The 20,381-nt window shown below is 43.2% G+C and overlaps 1 protein-coding gene and 1 pseudogene across 2 annotated transcripts; both read right to left on the bottom strand.

The window, feature by feature from the left end:
- Positions 1 to 1,637: 1,637 nt before the first annotated feature.
- LOC308158186 lies at positions 1,638 to 8,701 on the bottom strand (annotated as a pseudogene). The gene is made up of 5 exons: positions 8,684 to 8,701; positions 3,803 to 3,931; positions 3,160 to 3,588; positions 2,022 to 2,266; positions 1,638 to 1,910 (listed from the first exon to the last, which is right to left on the bottom strand). The product of its transcript is annotated as an uncharacterized misc_RNA (transcript).
- A 258-nt stretch (positions 8,702 to 8,959) lies between these two features.
- Positions 8,960 to 19,658, bottom strand: nfe2l3 (nfe2 like bZIP transcription factor 3). The gene is made up of 5 exons (XM_080531781.1): positions 19,093 to 19,658; positions 17,260 to 17,391; positions 11,540 to 11,668; positions 10,868 to 11,327; positions 8,960 to 9,973 (listed from the first exon to the last, which is right to left on the bottom strand). Exons 1-5 carry the CDS (start codon positions 19,615 to 19,617, stop codon positions 9,210 to 9,212), a joined length of 2,010 nt encoding a protein of 669 aa, XP_080387907.1. The 5' UTR covers positions 19,618 to 19,658; the 3' UTR covers positions 8,960 to 9,209.
- Positions 19,659 to 20,381: the final 723 nt, after the last annotated feature.

Genomic DNA, 20,381 nt, shown 5'->3' with positions numbered 1-20,381 from the left:
AAGCATGGAGAGTTATTCTGCTTCAATTATGCCATTATCTCTGTCTTCTCTGTTGTCCCACACCAGAATATCAACACACACAACCCACAGCCGAACCAGCCGTCTCTGCCAGCACCACCAGCACCAGGATGACCAACACCACTGGGTCACAGGGAAGTACTGATCACCCGCCTGACACCAAAATGCACACTACACAAACCATGCACACCTCCCTTCTCTCACTCCTGTATCTTTTCAGGCACATGTCATATCCAGCTCTGACACCTACCCAGGCTTCCAGACCCAGGAGCAGAGACCGGCGGGAACCACCACGTCACCCCAGCACCAACCCCAGGTTCCAACTCAGCGACCCCAAACCCCCTGTTCCGGGCCCCCCCCCCCCAACTCCAGGCCCCCAGCTACAGGCCCAGTCCCCTACCCGCCAACCCCCAACCCCCAGCCCGGAACAAGCTGAGAAGAGCCAGGGAGCTTTTTCCCTGGATAAGCTGTGTACAGGTTTTTCGCCTCTGCTTGCCTGCCATGCGCCGAGCTCTCTGGGCCTCTCCTCAGGGGCCTCCGGTCGGCCTGCGTGCTCGATCTGCTCCGCCGCTGGGGCGCCTGGTCCGGCTAGCCTCGTGAAGGGCTACAGGAGTCTGAGCCTGGTGGGCTGGGCCGGATGCGCCGGTGGTGGGGCGGGTCGGGTGAGTCGGGTGTGTGGGGTCCCTCGGGGGAGGGAGGTGGGGGAGCCACGGCTTTGCACTGGTGGGCAAACTGGATAGTAGTCGCTCTACAACTAGAGGGCTGCAGGGGAATTTTTTTCCCGGATGCACAGCGAACAGGTTTTTTACCCCTGCCTCCTACCGACACTGGAACCTGGACACTGAACACTGAACACTGAACATTACACTACACTGGACAATACACTGAACACTGAGCACTTTAGTTAGTTTAATGTTGGTTGTTGTTGAATGTAATGTCTTAAATGTCTGATTGTTTGATTAATTGATTGTATATACGGTGTTGTGTTTTTATAAAAACCAATAAAAAACACCTTCTCTGTTGTCCCGCTATTTCATGGTTGCTCCATACCGTGGAGTCTACCTTTAAATAATTAATCATTTGTCAAACTTACGTTGTAGGAGCTACACATAATGATACTGCAACCTGAAATTCTCTGGCTAAGAATATATTTCCCCTCAGAAATGCTTTAATGGTAAATTACCATTAAATTAAATTACAAACTTAAATGGTAAATTACTATTGAAGCATTTCTGAGGGGAAATATATTCTTAGCCAGATTATTTCAAGTTGCAGTACCATTTGTGTAGCTGCTACAAGGTAGGTTATAGTATATAATGGTCTACACCCTTTCATGTATGTTGTAAAAGAGTCCAGTGTTCGAGCTACATTTGTTTTTCCAGGTAAACTTCCATCACACATATTTTTTGCAATATTTGTATTTACAGATGTGTTTGTGTGGTTTTGTAGCAAGTTTCTGCCTTCTCAGGCTCTCTTGGTTGGAGAGTCCAGACAAGAACAAAGACAAAGATCCGGAAACAGTTTCATGACCAGCCATCACCAAGCCAGGAAGTTCCCAAAAATGCAAAACCCAAGTCCCTAAAAAACCCAACCTTCTAGTCCCAGCAGCCTTCGCTGCATCACGGCTTCTTCTCCTTCTTCCTTTTGTCTGTTTTACCTCCTGCCGTAGTAGCAACAACTGACCTTCTTAAAGGCTGTACTACCACCCTTCCGTTGGCCCCGCACTGCAGGGTGTATCTTTCTGGGGTCAGAGGTCGTCCAGAGCTGTCTCTCAGCCTGGCAAGGACATCCCTGGACAGCTGGTCGATCTGCTGCCCTGCAGCACCCAGTGCCTTGGCTGTATGTTGTCTCTCCCTGAGAAGCCGGTCCCTCTGGGCCTGCAGCCTCTCCACCTCCCCCTGGAGCCCTGTGATGACATCCAGCTTGCGTTTGCGGCAATTCTGCGCTGCCAGCTTGTTCTTGCCACGCCTCCGAATGTCCCTCTGGGCCTGCAGCCTCTCCACCTCCCCCTGGAGCCCTGTGATGACATCCAGCTTGCGTTTGCGGCAATTCTGCGCTGCCAGCTTGTTCTTGCCACGCCTCCGAATGTCCCTCAGCAAGGTCACCTGAGCAGAGGAGAGACCGTGCCCTTCAAGAAGCTCCGGGAACTCCTCCACAGGCATGCTGACAATTTCCGGCGCCGAGAACGGGATATGCAACGCCCGGGCTCGCAGCTCGTCGCCAGAAGACGAAGACACATCAGATGAGCCTGGGGAATAAAGTGAATATATTAGGGATGCACCGAAATGAACATTCTTGGCCGAAGCCCAAACCGAACTTAAGGAAACACTTGGCCGAATATCGAAATACGTACCGGCAGTTTTTTCATTTATTTTGCCAATTTTTGGACCAATGCATAAATTCAATAAATATAGCTTTTTATTCATGCTTGTATGCTTATTCATGTAAAAGTATAATGATCAAATTAACGTGTTTGAAATTGTATATACTTTGTTACGTAATATTTCCTCATTTCATGAAAGATGTAAACATTGTGACAGTGGCTGGTGAAAGGGGGAACATGTCACCAATCAAAATGTTCAGACTTTTATTTAGAAAAACGGAAATACATTCAAAATCACATTACACTCACTAGTTAAGCCAAAATATTGCAATACATTGGATTCGGTGAGTAATCCTCACTGCTACCTAGTTAACTATAACACTACTTTACATTGTTAGCAGGCTTACAAAACAAGCTATGTTAGTTGACTAGCGAGTGGGTCATTGATTTTCAGCAACACTCAAGTCGCGAAAATGAAAGTCTTAATGTCGGAATGTGCCTCTCATTGTCGTTCAGAGAACAGATGCTAGTGTCGACATGTTTGCTGTAATTATATGACTTGGCAGTAGTCATCACCCAATGCTCATCTCGTTCACAGAACAGCATGATTTGCTTGCACTGTTTGATCGTGTCATAAAAAAAACTTCTTGCTAAACATTTGGTCTTTTCAGACCTAATGGACGAACACCGAATGTGCTTTTTTTGCCCGAATAATTTCGATGGTCGAACATTCGGTGCATCCTAGAATATATCTTGTGCTACTTTTCAATACAACAGACACAAAGAGAAAATGCAAAACTGGAAATCCAGCAATTTACCTGGGGAGGCGGGACCGTGAGAGTCAGAGTCGAGGTCCTCCAGGGCCTGAGCGTCTATGCCCTCCAAACTTTCCATCAGCTGATGGTCGATGGTGTCCAGGCCCTCCCAGACCCGCAGGTTGATCTGATCGAACACCGCCTCATCTAGTGCACCGTGGGACGTCACATTCCGAGTTCCGTTGCCGACAGCAGTGAAAGGGAGTGCAGCCAGCCCTGTCATTGTTCCCGGTGGTGAGTCAGAATGGGAAGAGTTTGTGGACTCGAGTCGGAGTCCTCGTTGCTGTGACATGCTTCACCCCTTTGTGAGACCATGTCAAAGGCTCCACTTCCTGTTACCATGGCATCTCTTAGACTCACATCCTGGCTGATGGCATTGGAGATGCCCGTGTCCAGGTCAGACAACTGCTGAGGGACCAATGGATCTAAATCCTGCTGAAGACAGAAGCATGCACTCATTTTCCAATAATAATAATAACAATAATACACACAGGTCTATTAGGATGGTAGGGTTTTTTCAGAAACTAATACATTTTGCTTTTTTGTGATTACATGTTGTAACTTGAACTGTGTCAGTGTTCGTAAAAATAAATAAATAATCATTTGTAATGATATCATATCAGGGTACACATGGTATACAACTTACATCAAATTCAGAGACAGGAAGGGACAGGAAATGGCTCCAGTGTTGTTCAATGTCGATGGTGGGAGAAGGGGGTTCATTAGGACCAGACAGAGAGGATGATGGCAGAGCAGCACTGCTACCAAGCAGACCCTGTAATGCACAGCACAGGTAATGAACAAAGCATACACAATTACCTACTTAAAGGGATGGTTCGCTATTTTGAACTTCATTTTTAAAACTACTCTGAGAGTAAGTATTTGGCTGTTCGAGATGAAGGTGTGAATCCTCAACCAACTGCTCAGTTGTGAGGATGTTGTTTAGTAGACCAACAAACTGTACTGTAGCAAGAGTCAGTAAGCTGCGCGTGCTGTTAAATTTCGGAAGAGTATACAATAATAATATTAAATATAATATGTGTTAATAATAATATGTTCTTATATATATATATATATATTTCATATTATTATTATATATTTTATTAACAACAACAATTTTTTATTTTATTAACAACAAAAAAGCAAAGGGTGGCTACTTTGAGGAATCTAAAATATAAGACATATTTAGAGTTATTTCACACTTTTTTGTTAAGTACATCATTCCACATGTGTTCATTCATAGTTTTGATGCCTTCAGTGAGAATCTACAATGTAAATAGTCATGAAAATAAAGGAAACACATTGAATGAGAAGGTGTGTCCAAACTTTTGGCCTGTACTGTATATCAAATAGACTGAAGCTCAGCTTCTACCCTAGGGCCATTCAGGCCCTGAACACAGCAAAGACCTAGGTTCTAGGCCCTGGACAATCTAGACAACTTGATGGCAGCTACTAGATTGTAAACATAAGTGCAATATTGAAATATAACTGTGAACATTTCAAACCTGCTAACTGCGACACTTTAAATGAATGTGCAACAATACTATGTGCAATAGGACAACCCTTGTGTACATAAGGTTCAGATATAGGAAAAGTTAGGATCTTTATAGCATAGCATAGCGTACAGCACAGTGTTTTATTGCATAGTATAGTAGATAGTGTACATAGCCTTTATTTATGTAAACCAGCTCTTTCCCCTTTTTTATTTTACTATTGGCCCTCTTGTTTTTAGTCTTTTTCCAAGCACCAGGGGAGCCCCCCTCCTAAATTTCATTGTATGGTACCTGTACTGTATTAATGACAATAAAGACCATTCATTCATTCATTCATTCATATTGTTATTAACAAACAATGGAGTAAAACAAGTGTATATGATCGGTTCTGAAGGGGTAAGACAGTTGAATTAGATCATGGCATTGTACATTATATTTAAGAATAATAATACAGTGCCCTCTGTAGAAATTGATTTTTTTCTTCTTTTGGCTTTATAGTCCAAAAGTGTTTATTTGACATCAAACAATGACTATTAGGTTAAAGTGGAGATTCTCAGCTAGAAGAGATTGTACACAGTATGTATTTACAATCACCATTTAAAAATGACAACACTAGTATTAATACCCCCTATTTCAGGGCATCAAAAGTAATGGGACATTGGCTTGACAGGTGTTTCTGGTTAGGCAAATGTGTTGTGTCAAATAATGTGTGCAGGCATAACAGAACTGTCAATGTTGCCTTTGGAGTCTGCTATCGGTGTGTCAACACGAGGACCAAAGAGATGTCAATGAAGGTCATGGAAGCCACTATTAGGCTGAAATATCAGAATAGCCAACATCTGTGTCTCACCAAAAACAACAGTTTGGTAAATAATTAAAAAGACAGACAACATTGGTGAGCTCAGCAGTTGCAAACAGCTGGGTAGGCCAAGGAAGACTTCTACAGTGGATGAATGCTCACCCTAAAACAACTGTCCAGCAGATTAGGAACATTCTCCAGGAGGTAGGCGTGAATGTGTCAGAGACAACCATCTACAGACACCAGCCGAACTACAGAGGCTTCACTGCCAGGGGTGCAAACCGGTGATGGCCCAAAAAGGTGAAAACAAAGAAAATGATCAATGCACGGCTAACCTTTTTTTTGGCGGGGGGCAGCGCTAATGGTGGTCTATGATGCGCATGTAAATAGCAGCAGCCCTGACTTTAACACCCGCATAATTACTTTGAAAACAGTTTACTGTGACTGTGTTCTCCACGCTGTCTGGAATTGTACCTAGCTGGCTGAAGCTAAAAGTTATTTCAACAGCGGTGGAGTTTAGCAGACAGGAAGATTAGTTAGCTCGCTCATCATGTGACTTGGATGAGACTTAGACCCCCCCCCCAAAAAATAATAATATATTTAGCAGATCTACACAATTCACATGGATGACCTATTTTGAGGTAAAAACGGCTAATTTAGCAGAAAGGTGACAAGTTTGCACCCCTGCACTGCAGGCTGCAGAGAGCTCTGTGTCACACTGATATACAAATTCCAGATTGTCCCTTTAAAGTGAAATACTATGTCACACAGACTGTGAAATGTCAGCAAAATGTGTTTATGTTTGTGGATGTACATCAACATTTGTGCATCCAAAAAGCTTGTGGGGCAGATAAATCATCTCTGTGGATGTGTGCAGTTCTGTGGTCCTCTAGGGTTCTCTTGCTTTTTCATTATCTGCCTCTGCCAAAAGTGTTCATGCTTGTATGTTGGGGTGCTAAGGCAGTAGGCTACATTTCCTTACAAACTAGTCATTACAATAGTTAGGCTAATTAGCCGATGACAAGCAACACTAATAACAAGTGGAGGTCTGACCAATTGTGACCAAACTCAGTGAGCTCTCCCATATAGAGGTAAGAAACAAAGGGAGGATGCATGTATTTGAACAGGGCCCTGAAGTGGAAGAGTCGACAGCAAACACTGGACCCCCATAGCATTTGAGAACAAAAACAGAAGCATATAAGTTTTTACTTTTATTTTAACCATGTCACCAATAACATCATTAGTGCTCTCAGAAAAACTAGTTTCATACTCAGTTTTCAGCATCCTTATTCAAAATAACACAATCAATCTCAGCTGAGCAAAGAAAGAATATACATGGTCAAACCCAAAAATTAAATAAGAAATTGTAAAAAAAGAAACAAAACATTAAAAAGGAAAATAACTCAGGACTCATGTACTCTTACACACATAAAACCTTTGTGTGCATGCAAGTGCACACAACACACACACACACACACACACACACACACGTTCACACAGAGTCACATACAAACTAAAAGTGCCTAACAAAAAAGAAAACAAGAAAAGAAAAAAGCAACTGTTCAATGTATCATAGAAGGGCGTCCCAAGGTGTTTATTCAAAGAAAACAACAACTGCATAGATCTTTCATCCATTCCAAAGTTATTCTTTAACTCCAACTGACTTTCTATTAGAACTCTGTATAACTGTTTTGTCTTTTTTTTCCACAATACATCTTCTCCAATCTCTCATTGAGCAAATCAGAAATAATACATACATACATTGATACACACAAGCATTCCATATTTTCTAACAGAAAAAGTGGTGGGTGACCATTATTTCACTGAGAGGTGGTTGGGTCCATGTTGGCACCACATCGACCAACAGAGAAGCATTTGCAGCAACTTGAGTGGCCTTGTTTCCCCCATGCAACGAAAGAAATGCATCTCCCCAAACTGCCAAACTGCCAAACCAATGAGCTGTGAGGTAGAATGAAAGCCATCTGACTCAAAACCCTGAAACTGTTTAAAAATAGGAGAAGTATGTTGAAAATGAAACAAATAAATCATTTTGAATGAGATTTTTTTTTTTTTTATACATATAGCAATATGTACATCAGTTTCACTGATACGCATAACTATTAACATATTTTGGGAAATTAAATTAAGGCCTTTTGAATAGTATCATTGACATACACTGGGAATACAAATATTTTTGAGTAATTATTTTAATGTAATACCTCAGAATTAGGGACTAAGAGAGAACAAAGTATTTAGAACCATCAGAGGGTTAAACATTGAGTCAATAGTCAACACAAACTTCTGATACTGCCATAAGTCAACAATTGAGTTTTAAAAGATAGGAACGGCAATATGACGAGGTGCAGGATCACAGCATTAAAACGTTGGGTTGGGCGGTACTACATTTTTGACACCGTTAAACCGTCCCAAAATGTCACTGCGCCATACGGTATTACCGCAGGATTCAGAATCACATTGTAGGGCTTTGAGGGAGTCGCCAACTTCAAATGATGAATTTGTGACAGCGGCTGGTTAAAGGTGGACCAAAGCCCTCGCTCTGGCAATTTGGTGTGAGCTTGTTTTCTCAGCCACTTTCTGCTGTGTGTTCGAGAACTAACCAACGCCTGTTGCGCTTGTTGTTCATGAAGCGGATGTTACACAGGGCCCTGATATCATACCTGGGGGAATGTTCATAAATTCCAGTAAAACACAGGCTTCGCTTATCCCGTCCAAATGTGCCACACAGACGTCGGGGGGGAATTTATAAATTAGAGGTCACCAAATAATACTAGTGCCGTGCGAATAGGGCTTATGGCGGGACAAATTAGACAATTTTGTCTATGTATGGGAAACACTCACTCTAGTACAAAGCACAGTGCGCAGAACGTGATTACGGCAGACGAGTGCTGTGAATTGCGTATCCTTCTCCTGAGGAGTTTGACAGCATATTTGTTTGACAAATGACATTGTTTACAAAAAAAGATTCTGTCATCACTTCCATAGCGTCTTCAACCACACAGACAGTGTTGCTGGACAAACACTCTATTTTCAAATACCGCGGTATACAGTATTACCGCCCAACCCTATTACAACGTGATAGCTGTGTGACAAAGCACGGAGAGTTATTCTGCTTCAATTATGCCATTATCTCTGTCTTCTCTGTTGTCCCGCTATTTCATGGTTGCTCCATACCGTGGAGTCTACCTTTAAATAATTAATCATTTGTCAAACTTACGTTGTAGGAGCTACACATAATGATACTGCAACCTGAAATTCTCTGGCTAAGAATATATTTCCCCTCAGAAATGCTTTAATGGTAAATTACCATTAAATTAAATTACAAACTTAAATGGTAAATTACTATTGAAGCATTTCTGAGGGGAAATATATTCTTAGCCAGATTATTTCAAGTTGCAGTACCATTTGTGTAGCTGCTACAAGGTAGGTTGTAGTATATAATGGTCTACACCCTTTCATGTATGTTGTAAAAGAGTCCAGTGTTCGAGCTACATTTGTTTTTCCAGGTAAACTTCCATCACACATATTTTTGCAATATTTGTATTTACAGATGTGTTTGTGTGGTTTTGTAGCAAGTTTCTGCCTTCTCAGGCTCTCTTGGTTGGAGAGTCCAGACAAGAACAAAGACAAAGATCCGGAAACAGTTTCATGACCAGCCATCACCAAGCCAGGAAGTTCCCAAAAATGCAAAACCCAAACACCTAAAAAACCCCAACCTTCTAGTCCCAGCAGCCTTCGCTGCATCACGGCTTCTTCTCCTTCTTCCTTTTGTCTGTTTTACCTCCTGCCGTAGTAGCAACAACTGACCTTCTTAAAGGCTGTACTACCACCCTTCCGTTGGCCCCGCACTGCAGGGTGTATCTTTCTGGGGTCAGAGGTCGTCCAGAGCTGTCTCTCAGCCTGGCAAGGACATCCCTGGACAGCTGGTCGATCTGCTGCCCTGCAGCACCCAGTGCCTTGGCTGTATGTTGTCTCTCCCTGAGAAGCCGGTCCCTCTGGGCCTGCAGCCTCTCCACCTCCCCCTGGAGCCCTGTGATGACATCCAGCTTGCGTTTGCGGCAATTCTGCGCTGCCAGCTTGTTCTTGCCACGCCTCCGAATGTCCCTCAGCAAGGTCACCTGAGCAGAGGAGAGACCGTGCCCTTCAAGAAGCTCCAGGAACTCCTCCACAGGCATGCTGACAATTTCCGGCGCCGAGAACGGGATATGCAACGCCCGGGCTCGCAGCTCGTCGCGGCTGAGCTCCTGCTCTTCATCCTCCCCCTCATCCTCCTCTTCCTCGCTAAGAGGCTCTTGTTTGATGGCTTTGTGGGAAAGTGTCTGTGAGAAATCTGGAGAGGAGTAGCTGTGGTCATGCCATACACTTTCACTCAGATCCACGGGGGACCATGTCGTGGCATAGTCAGAAATGCCCTTAGAGGGGAGGGAGTCAACCTCACTGCTGTAGCCCGTAGCTCCGCCCTCATCCTCGCAGAACGAACCAGAAGACGAAGACACATCAGATGAGCCTGGGGAATAAAGTGAATATATTAGGGATGCACCGAAATGAACATTCTTGGCCGAAGCCAAAACCGAACTTAAGGAAACACTTGGCCGAATACCGAAATACGTACCGGCAGTTTTTTCATTTATTTTGCCAATTTTTGGACCAATGCATAAATTCAATAAATATAGCTTTTTATTCATGCTTGTATGCTTATTCATGTAAAAATGATAATGATCAAATTAACGTGTTTGAAATTGTATAATATACTTTGTTACGTAATATTTCCTCATTTCATGAAAGATGTAAAAATTGTGACAGTGGCTGGTGAAAGGGGGAACATGTCACCAATCAAAATGTTCAGACTTTTATTTAGAAAAACGGAAATACATTCAAAATCACATTACACTCACTAGTTAAGCCAAAATATTGCAATACATTGGATTCGGTGAGTAATCCCCACTGCTACCTAGTTAACTATAACACTACTTTACATTGTTAGCAGGCTTACAAAACAAGCTATGTTAGTTGACTAGCGAGTGGGTCATTGATTTTCAGCAACACTCAAGTCGCGAAAATGAAAGTCTTAATGTCGGAATGTGCCTCTCATTGTCGTTCAGAGAACAGATGCTGTCGACATGTTTGCTGTAATTATATGACTTGGCAGTAGTCATCACCCAATGCTCATCTCGTTCACAGAACAGCATGATTTGCTTGCACTGTTTGATCGTGTCATAAAAAAAACTTCTTGCTAAACATTTGGTCCTTTCAGACCTAATGGACGAACACCGAATGTGCTTTTTTTGCCCGAATAATTTCGATGGTCGAACATTCGGTGCATCCTAGAATATATCGTGTGCTACTTTTCAATACAACAGACACAAAGAGAAAATGCAAAACTGGAAATCCAGCAATTTACCTGGGGAGGCGGGGCCTTGAGAGCTGCTCTCTAGAGAGAGACCAGAGTCAGAGTCGAGGTCCTCCAGGGCCTGAGCGTCTATGCCCTCCAAACTTTCCATCAGCTGATGGTCGATGTTGTCCAGGCCCTCCCAGCCCAGCAGGTTGATCTGATCGAACACTGCCTCATCTAGTGCACCGTGGGACGTCACGTTCCGAGTTCCGTTGCCGACAGCAGTGAAAGGGAGTGCAGCCAGCCCTGTCATTGTTCCCGGTGGTGAGTCAGAATGGGAAGAGTTTGTGGACTCGAGTCGGAGGAGGGGTCCTCGTTGCTGTGACATAGCTTCACCCCTTTGTGAGACCATGTCAAAGGCTCCACTTCCTGTTACCATGGCATCTCTTAGACTCACATCCTGGCTGATGGCATTGGAGATGCCCGTGTCCAGGTCAGACAACTGCTGAGGGACCAATGGATCTAAATCCTGCTGAAGACAGAAGCATGCACTCATTTTCCAATAATAATAATAACAATAATACACACAGGTCTATTAGGATGGTAGGGTTTTTTCAGAAACTAATACATTTTGCTTTTTTTGTGATTAAATGTTGTAACTTGAACTGTGTCAGTGTTCGTAAAAAAATGTAAATAATCATTTGTAATATGATATCAGGGTACACATGGTATACAACTTACATCAAATTCAGAGACAGGAAGGGACAGGAAATGGCTCCAGTGCTGTTCAATGTCGATGGTGGGAGGAGGGGGTTCATTAGGACCAGACAGAGAGGATGATGGCAGAGCAGCACTGCTACCAAGCAGACCCTGTAATGCACAGCACAGGTAATGAACAAAGCATACACAATTACCTACTTAAAGGGATGGTTCGCTATTTTGAACTTCATTTTTAAAACTACCCTGAGAGTAAGTATTTGGCTGTTCGAGATGAAGGTGTGAATCCTCAACCAACTGCTCAGTTGTGAGTAGGGCTGGGTTAAAAAAAATCGATTTCCCGATTCTGAATCGATCTTCATTAAATGAGCGATTTATCGATTCATAAGTCCCGAGATCGATCTTTCATGTTTTTTTTTTGTCAGACCTCGTGGCCAGATCTCGCGATACAAGAATTTATCACGCAACGCACGTGAGGTCTCAACACTAAAATGTAAAAACATGGCGATGGCACGGACACTCAAGTCACCACCCGGCTTAAAGTCAGATGTCTGGGTGCATTTTGGATTTAAACAATTTGACGATAGAGATGAGCTGGACAAAAGCAAAGTCATATGTAAGCTGTGCGCAGTGGAAGTTAAATTTAGTGGAAACACCACAAATCTACGGAACCACTTATTGAGGCATCACCCTGACGTGAAACACGGAACAGCGGAGCCGAAACAGACCTCGCTGATAAAGACGTTTGGTTGCAAATTGCAATCAAATTCTCCCCGTGCCCAACAAATTACAGAGGCTGTAGCACATTTTATTTGCAAGGATATACGCCCGTACAGCGTTGTTGAAAATGCTGGCTTTCGAAAACTCGTCACTGTATTAGAACCACGCTACGTGTTACCGACACGCAAACAGTTGAGTGAAGTGATAGTCCCAGACATGTACGCGCAGGTGAAAAGTGATATCGCAACTTCACTTCAGCAAGCAGAGAGAGTTGCCATAACGTGTGACAGCTGGACATCCAGAGCAATGGATTCGTACCTGACAATCACTTGCCACTATATCAATGATGACTGGAGTCTCACGTCTCATGTTCTTCAGACTAGGGCAGTTGAAACCAGCCACACTGCAAGTAATCTAGCTGACCTGTTGTCCGAGGCGATACAAGATTGGGAGCTTACAAACAAAGATCCAGTCACAACGGACAATGCTGCAAATATGGTCCGCGCTGTGCATTTGATGGAGCGATTGCACATTGGCTGTTTTGCGCACACGCTCAATTTAGCTTCACAAGCAGCTCTCAAAATCACAGCTGTCGCGCGCTTGCTTGGCCGCGTGAGGCGTATCACGTCATTTTTCCATCGCAGTACTACGGCAAACCACACGCTCAAAGAGAAACAACGGATGCTGGAGCTGCCTGCTCATAAGCTTGTGATTGACGTGGTGACCCGGTGGAACAGCGCTCTGGACATGCTGGAACGCTTCCTGGAGCAGCAACCAGCCATCTCAGCAACTCTGATGTCACCTGAAGTGCGCAGGAACGAAAGCGATCTCTGCACTCTGACAGAGGCTGACATAACGGTCGCAGAAGATGTGGTGAAAGCTCTTGGGCCGATGAAGGCAGCCACACTGGTGATGTCTGAAGAGAACTCCCCGACTGTCTCCGTTATTGCGCCTCTCCAGGCACAGCTACTGGAGAAGATGAGCAGTGACCCCCACGACTCCACAGTGATTAAGGACCTCAAGACTGCTATATACAACAACTTCAATTCAAGGTATGCTCAGGCCTACTTAACGTCACTGTGTGTTAGGGATGGACGGTTTTTCCCGGGGTTTCTAAAATTAGAAACGTTTTTTTATCAAAACCGTCTGAAACCGGATTATTATTATATTTTTTTTTTTTTTAGAAGAATAAAATAGAATAAGAATAAAACTGGAACATGTCACATGTTTGTCGTGTGTGAAAATAAAAATGATACAGTCTGAATCTGCCGCACAATGAGTGAGAGGTTTGGTCAGTTGTGAAGAATAACTGAGGATTAATATCTAATTGGGATTATATTTAAGGGTAACGAATCACTCTATGGGAAAGATAGTTGCCTTCAGTTATTGGTAGATAGTAAAGGTTTTTTACAATTACTCGCTTACATTTAATAAGATCATTTTCGCTGCTCTCTGTAAAGCGCATTGGGTCACTTTTGTGAGAAATGCGCTATAGAAATAAAATGTGATTTGATATCAATCAATCAATCAAACTTTATTTATGTTCTATAGCACAAATCATGCATTGAATGTAACTCCAAGTGCAGTATTTACTAAACCACAATATAATAAAACAAGAGCTATACGGATCAAGAGTGTACTTTGTGCACAGCGCCACTGTGTGTCACAAGTTCACCTTCAGAGCGGGTGTTCAGCGCAGCAGGCAAAATTGTAAGTCCGTTCCGAGCGCAGCTGAATCCTGAAAAGGTGAACATGCTCGTGTTTCTTGCGAAGAACCTCGATTAACGGACTATTTAATAGCCTTTAATAGCTTTTATGCTCATTTTTTGTTACTGCCAGTTTTTGTTATTTAGTTATTAGCCATAGGTTGTGAATTAGAATTAGAATGAATGTGATCAGTGATATCTTTGCACAATTGTTTTACCTGCTTGCACTCAATTTGCACTTGTTTGTATTTATATTTATAGATGTTTTTGTTTACGTTTTCTATTCTATTGTATATTCTATGTTGTTCAAAGAATAAAACTGGAACATGTCACATGTTTGTCGTGTGTGAAAATAACAATGATACAGTCTGAATCTGCCGCGCAATGAGTGAGAGGTTTGGTCAGTTGTGAAGAATAACTGAGGATTAATATCTAATTGGGATTATATTTAAGGGTAACGAATCACTCTATGGGAAAGATAGTTGCCTTCAGTTATTGGTAGATAGGAAAGTTTTTTTACAATTACTCGCTTACATTTAATAAGATAATTTTCGCTGCTCTCTGTAAAGCGCATTGGGTCACTTTTGTGAGAAATGCGCTATAGAAATAAAATGTGATTTGATTTGATATCAATCAATCAATCAAACTTTATTTATGTTCTATAGCACAAATCATGCATTGAATGTAACTCCAAGTGCAGTATTTACTAAACCACAATATAATAAAACAAGAGCTATACGGATCAAGAGTGTTTGTGCACAGCGCCACTGTGTGTGAAGGCGCTACTGAAAGTGATGACAGAACGCATGTCTCAGAAGATACGCGGTCACTTAGTGACGCAAAGGTAGTTCTGTATTTATCTCTATCTGTATTAGTACATTTATTTTGAAAGCTCTATTTTGACAGCTCTACCATGGGCACTTTTATTTTGATGGGGCATTCTTTGTTGATTGACTTACGACAGTTCAGGACGAGTCAGTCTCGCGGCATGTGGTTTTTATGAAAAGCTTTAAGTATGTTCACTGCATAATTCTAAGTCTAATATTTCAGTGATTATTGAGCAGTATTCAAATATTTAAATACATTGAGCAGCAGCTGAAACTTTGTCTAAGAACCAAGATATTGAGAAAGCAGTTCATTCAATGAAGACGCTGTTCCAAGAGATGATCTTCCATGCAGGCGTGCACCCTGGATCAGCGGAGCTGGTGTGTTAAGTGTTCATGTGTTTTCATGTATGGTGTAGCTTACAAAAGTCTGCCTTTCCACTTATATTTGTGAAACTAAGTAGCCTAAATGTGTTGCGACTGTGCTTACGGTGTTTTAATGGTGTTCGACATGAGTGTCAGTGTTTCCTCTACATGCATTTCATCGTGGCGGACCGCCACGATGGAATTTCCTCCGCCACCATTCAGATTTCTCAACCCCAAAAAAAAAAAGAAGATTTAGGCCGCTTTTCAGACCTTCACAGCGCTAGACACACCCACAAGCGCTGAAACTGGACCAGTCCGTGTGTGTCGCGAGTATTGAACTTGAGGCTGCGTTCGTAAATTCGCTCTGAGAGCCCCGGAGCGCACACTGGGTTCAACGTCATAAAGGGACCAAGTCATGTATGTAACATCAGCATTAGATCCTCGCTTCAAGGCCCTGCCCTTCTTATCTGATGAGGTCCGAGACGACACATTCGATAGATTGATGACTGAAGCTGCTGGCCTGGAGCAAGCAGAGGCATCTAATGTAAGTTGACATGTAGAAATAACTTATTGTTACTGTATACTACAGTATTTTAATAATCATTTATCAATTATTAATCAATTATGTTTCTTCCTGACTATTTTCATCTTTCCAACAGCAAGAATCTGATGGTGATGGAGCTGAGGATGAGGAGGCTGCGCAGCAGGAAGACAACACCCTTTGTCCTCCTGTTAAAGTGGCTTATGCCCCTTCTCCATCAAAGAGGTCAAAGGAATCCTCTGCACTGATGTCTCTCCTTGGATCAGCCTACACCCCAAAAGCCATAGTAGTACCACAGAAATCTCTGGCTGAGAAGGCAAAGGAAGAAGTGAAAAGATACAGGGAAGTAAAACCTGTTCCACTCTCTGAAAACCCCCTGGCCTGGTGGAAGGTGCATGCAGGGGAGTATCCCCTTTTGGCACGCCAAGCAAAGCGGTCTCTGTGTGTCCCTGGGACCAGTGTCGCTTCTGAGAGAGTTTTCTCAACCGCTGGTGATATCGTTACTGCACAGAGAAGCTGCCTCACTCCGCAACATGTAGATCAGCTCCTTTTTTTGCAGAAGAATCTTTCAATCTCCAAAAAGTGAGAAAGCAGTAATGAAGGGCTTTAGTTTCATGGACATTATGGTTTACAATGTGTGTTTTTGTTCCCCAAAATACCCTCATCTATTGCACTATTTTCGTTTGAGTTTTGCACATTTTTATTTTGTATATATAAACCCCTCAAAAAACGTTCGGAAACGCTTTTTTTGTTGATTATTACCGGTAGGCTATGTTTGTAGCCCCTTTATTTACATCGGCTGCAGTAAAGCACATTAAAAAGCACTTTTTGTAGTTGCAAAATGTTGGTCAATGATGTTCATATGTTCCAATAAAATGTGTTCCAATAAAAAGTACATTCATGTAACTGCTTTGGAGTCAATTCATTGATATGTTTAACAATGTTACATGTTATAGGGTTCCTTGAACCATTTATAGCATTAATTCTGAGAATCTCTTTCATATTCAAGCAAAAAATGTATATTTTAACTAGATCGAATCGAATCGAATCGAATCGTGAATCGAATCGTGAGCTGGTGAATCGGAATCGAATCGTTTTGGGAAATCAGTGGCGATACCCAGCCCTAGTTGTGAGGATGTTGTTTAGTAGACCAACAAACTGTACTGTAGCAAGAGTCAGTAAGCTGCGCGTGCTGGAAAACCTTGTCAGTGAATAGAATAACGATTTCAGGGGCTCCTGTATTTTGCTATAAAATATTATGTTACTTACAGATATTTGGGGGGGGTTTAATAAACTTTGTTTTACAGGAAAGCCTGATATGTATGTACTTTACTAAATGTATGTGCATAGTTGCTTGTTCTATCCCAAATGGGAATTTCACATGTTCAGTGCACAGCACATTGATGGTGATCTGCTGTTGATTATACACTATGCTATGGCACCTCCACTAGATTGCACAAGTTACTGTATATTTTATTCACGAAAACACACAAAAGTGCACTGTGAAAACATACTTTTAGTTTTTTGTTGCCAAACTGTTTTTCTGAATTATTTTTATTATAAAAAGGGATACTCTGATCTGTGTACCTCTTGTTCTAGTGTGGAGCTGTGAGCCAGCTGAGTCGGACGAGTACCGGTAGGTTCCCCTCTGCCTTCATCCTCACCACCATCCTCACTCTGATCCTGTGTCAATGGGGCTGGTTTGACAGCCCCAACCTCCTAATGAAGGAGGAAAGAAAGAACATATGTAAGGAAGAAAGAAAGACATGACAAAGACAAAAAAAGAGACTTGTTCGTCACCGCCATTTAATGACTTGAGCCAACCTTACTGTTACAGGACCAGCATTAACCACAGCTGTTATGAGCGTTTTGACAACTGTGGTTGTGACTGTTCATGGCTCATACATGAACTCATGGTCTGCGCGCGCACATGTGTGTGTATGTGTGTGTGTGTGTGTGTGTGTGTGTGATAGCAAGCATAAGCAGAATATAGGCCTAAGCCTACAACAGCAGGTGTGTGTGTGAGAGAAACAGTGTTACATATTTCCCAACAACTGCAAGGGTAGTCTGATCATGGGGGGTAAGCTAGCTCACCATCCCATAAGATCCTCAAAAGTTATGAGGAGCCACTTGTTTCAACATGAAATAAGTACACTGTCCAAGCCAGAGACCACTTATTCTTTGCATCCCTATTGGTGGGGAGATTTAGAAATTCTATTCAGCCACTTACGGTTTCACATGATTTTACATCAGGCGGACCAGAGAGTGTGCAGTATTTGCATTTGCGTTAAGGCTGGAGGCAAGAGAATGACAAATTTAACTTGGTCCCAGTATCCAAAGCACTGCCAAGCTCTGTTTGGACTTGTAGGCCTAGATTTCTTAGAAGCTACAAATGAACAGACAAAAACATTTGTCGTCAGTAGGCAAATGAAAGCATCAGACAACATGGTTTACACTAAGACACCATTTAGTCCACTATACATGCCCCGAAGGGCCCCGGAGGACCACTGCTAGTGTGACTAACAGGGTGGATACTAGATTACCTTCTCCCCCTTTTCTTAAGCCCCACAGCTGGTCATCTTTACTGAAGTGGACGGGTAAGATTACAGATTCAATGACATGAACTCGCCTCAGGGAATCACATCCACCCACCAGCTGTTTCACTCCTGAACCAGAAAAACTGGAACAGTTCGGAACTTGAAAAAGACTAGTGTTAGACAGTAAGACAGGTTGATGGGAGCGGGAATCTGAAAACATTGTTCACTAAAATGGTGGTTATGATGACTAAATAGTGGTTTTCAAGCCGTTGTGACAGTTGTGCTGAGGCCATTGGATCAAAACAATTATACACAAGGAAGAAATGCATTGGCTGGGTCGAGAGCAAAGCAATAGGCTACTAAAGTAGTTATAGTAGCCTAGTTAGTAGAACCTGAGACTAATCACGAGGGGGGCTTGTCATCTTCTGCCGAGATCATTGAATAATCAGCACTGAAGTGATGTTGTGATGAGTGAAGAACATGGTGGATGAGGACATCAGGGGGTGTCCAGTCCAGTCAGCTAGCTGTCATAATGTCAAAACAATCCTCATACATCTAAAGCGAAAGTGAAGGCATTCTAATCCAGTGACATTTGCAAACTAACAATGGAACATCAGTTCAGAACTCAACATGGAGAAGAAGTGAGCTTGGAGCTAGCCAAGTTTGCTAACTAGCCAAACACTAGCCACAAGTCTACAGCCACAGCCTTTTTTTGTATGTCTTAAGTAGAAGCTAGTTACTAGAATTAGAATAGTACTAAGGCCACCAGTATCCACCACTAGCTTTTTTTTACGGTACGGTTCAACATCAACCGACAAGTTTGTTAACTTTGCCAGCTTAGATAGATAGATGCTAGCTTGCTTTGCGGGCCACCACCACTCGCCTCTTTGGGTATCTCGCAGGCTCCAGTGCCGAGGTAAGGCCCCGGCTCACTGGGTGGTGGAGCTGGAGTCTGGCGCTCCCCCTCCTCCCGTCTGTCGGCCTCATCCCCTCCCGGGCTCTCGGACGGTAACCCCGCGCTGACGTTACCGTGGCTCGTGCTGCTGTTCGATGGCTGCTCCCCGAATTCCGAACTGTCAGGCACTTGGTGCACGAGCCACGCGCTCAGCTGTGTGGGGAACCGGCCGGGCGAGCCCAGAGCTCGCACCTCTTCTAACAGCCGGCGGCTGGCGAAGAAATAGTCCAACTCGGGACATTTGGGGTGCACGCTGTACCCGTCCCAAGTGTCTCTCAGACTGTGGAAGGGGGTCTGGACGTAGCCCGAACTGGGTCCGGCGGTGATCTCCAGCAGAGGAGAGGAGAAGTAGCCGCTCAAGTAGCTGTCGACGTCCACGCGACCGCCGATCAAACTGAGTAAGATCGTAAACTGGATCAACCCCTCTGTGAAGTATTTCTTCACGTTTTGCATCTTCTAAACACTTTGGGGATAGTACACGAAGGAGAAACACTGGTGCCACAGTTTCCCTTTCCCCCCCAACAAAGAAAACTGCCAAACAAAAGAGCACGCGTTCCCTTCCCTTCCCTTCCCCTGTCAGACAAAGAGGTCCGCCCGTACCGGCGAAATCGTTGAGGCACTACCGGCTTCAGATAACTTCCTGACAGAAACAAGCCCCCATCCGAGGAAACTGTAATCAATCGCATATACCGAAACCGTTGAACCCAGAGGACACTTTGATGTATCAAAATTCTCCTGTCGTTGTTGTTATTGTTGAGCAGAATATGTCATTTTATTTCCCGGATCGGTTATTTCACTCCCTGCGTGGTGCGCCTAGAGGAGGAGACTTCAGGAGGGGTATTTGCATAACTCGCACAATCGAATCCCTTCGCAACATGTCCCGATTGGACAAAAAGAAAATCCATTATATTGTGTGAACCAATCGTAGGACTACACCGGTCATTGAGTGCATGCGAAATATCGACCTACTAAGCACCAGTCCCAACTAAAACGTACTATCCTATCCAAGAGAAATGTAACGTGCTCACTCACAGAAGGCTTGAAACATAGGCGTCGTTTAAGTATAGGCTGGCCTATTAGGCCTACCTTGGCCTAATTCCTCCCTCCCTGCCCAAAAGCAAGGTTGCAATTACGAAAACCGAATATAATAAATGGACATGCTCTCTCTCCCTATAATACATGTCATATTAATTAAGAAATATCACCCTGTTTCTATG

The sequence above is a fragment of the Nansenia antarctica genome, assembly GCF_963989245.1.
Source record: "Nansenia antarctica genome assembly, chromosome: 5".
Taxonomy (NCBI): Eukaryota; Metazoa; Chordata; class Actinopteri; order Argentiniformes; family Microstomatidae; genus Nansenia; species Nansenia antarctica.
The sequence above is the reverse complement of the archived record's forward strand: the minus strand, read 5'-3'. Positions and strand labels throughout refer to the sequence as shown.

Bases quoted from the DNA above. Each gene is read 5' to 3' on its own strand.
- nfe2l3 (XM_080531781.1), bottom strand. From the start codon at position 19,617: ATGCAAAACGTGAAGAAATACTTCACAGAGGGGTTGATCCAGTTTACG. The intron at 17,392-19,092 runs GCGAGTGGTGGT...CTCCTTCATTAG, and splicing joins CCTGCGAGATACCCAAAGAG to GAGGTTGGGGCTGTCAAACC. The intron at 9,974-10,867 runs GTAAATTGCTGG...TTTATTCCCCAG, and splicing joins TCAAGGCCCCGCCTCCCCAG to GCTCATCTGATGTGTCTTCG.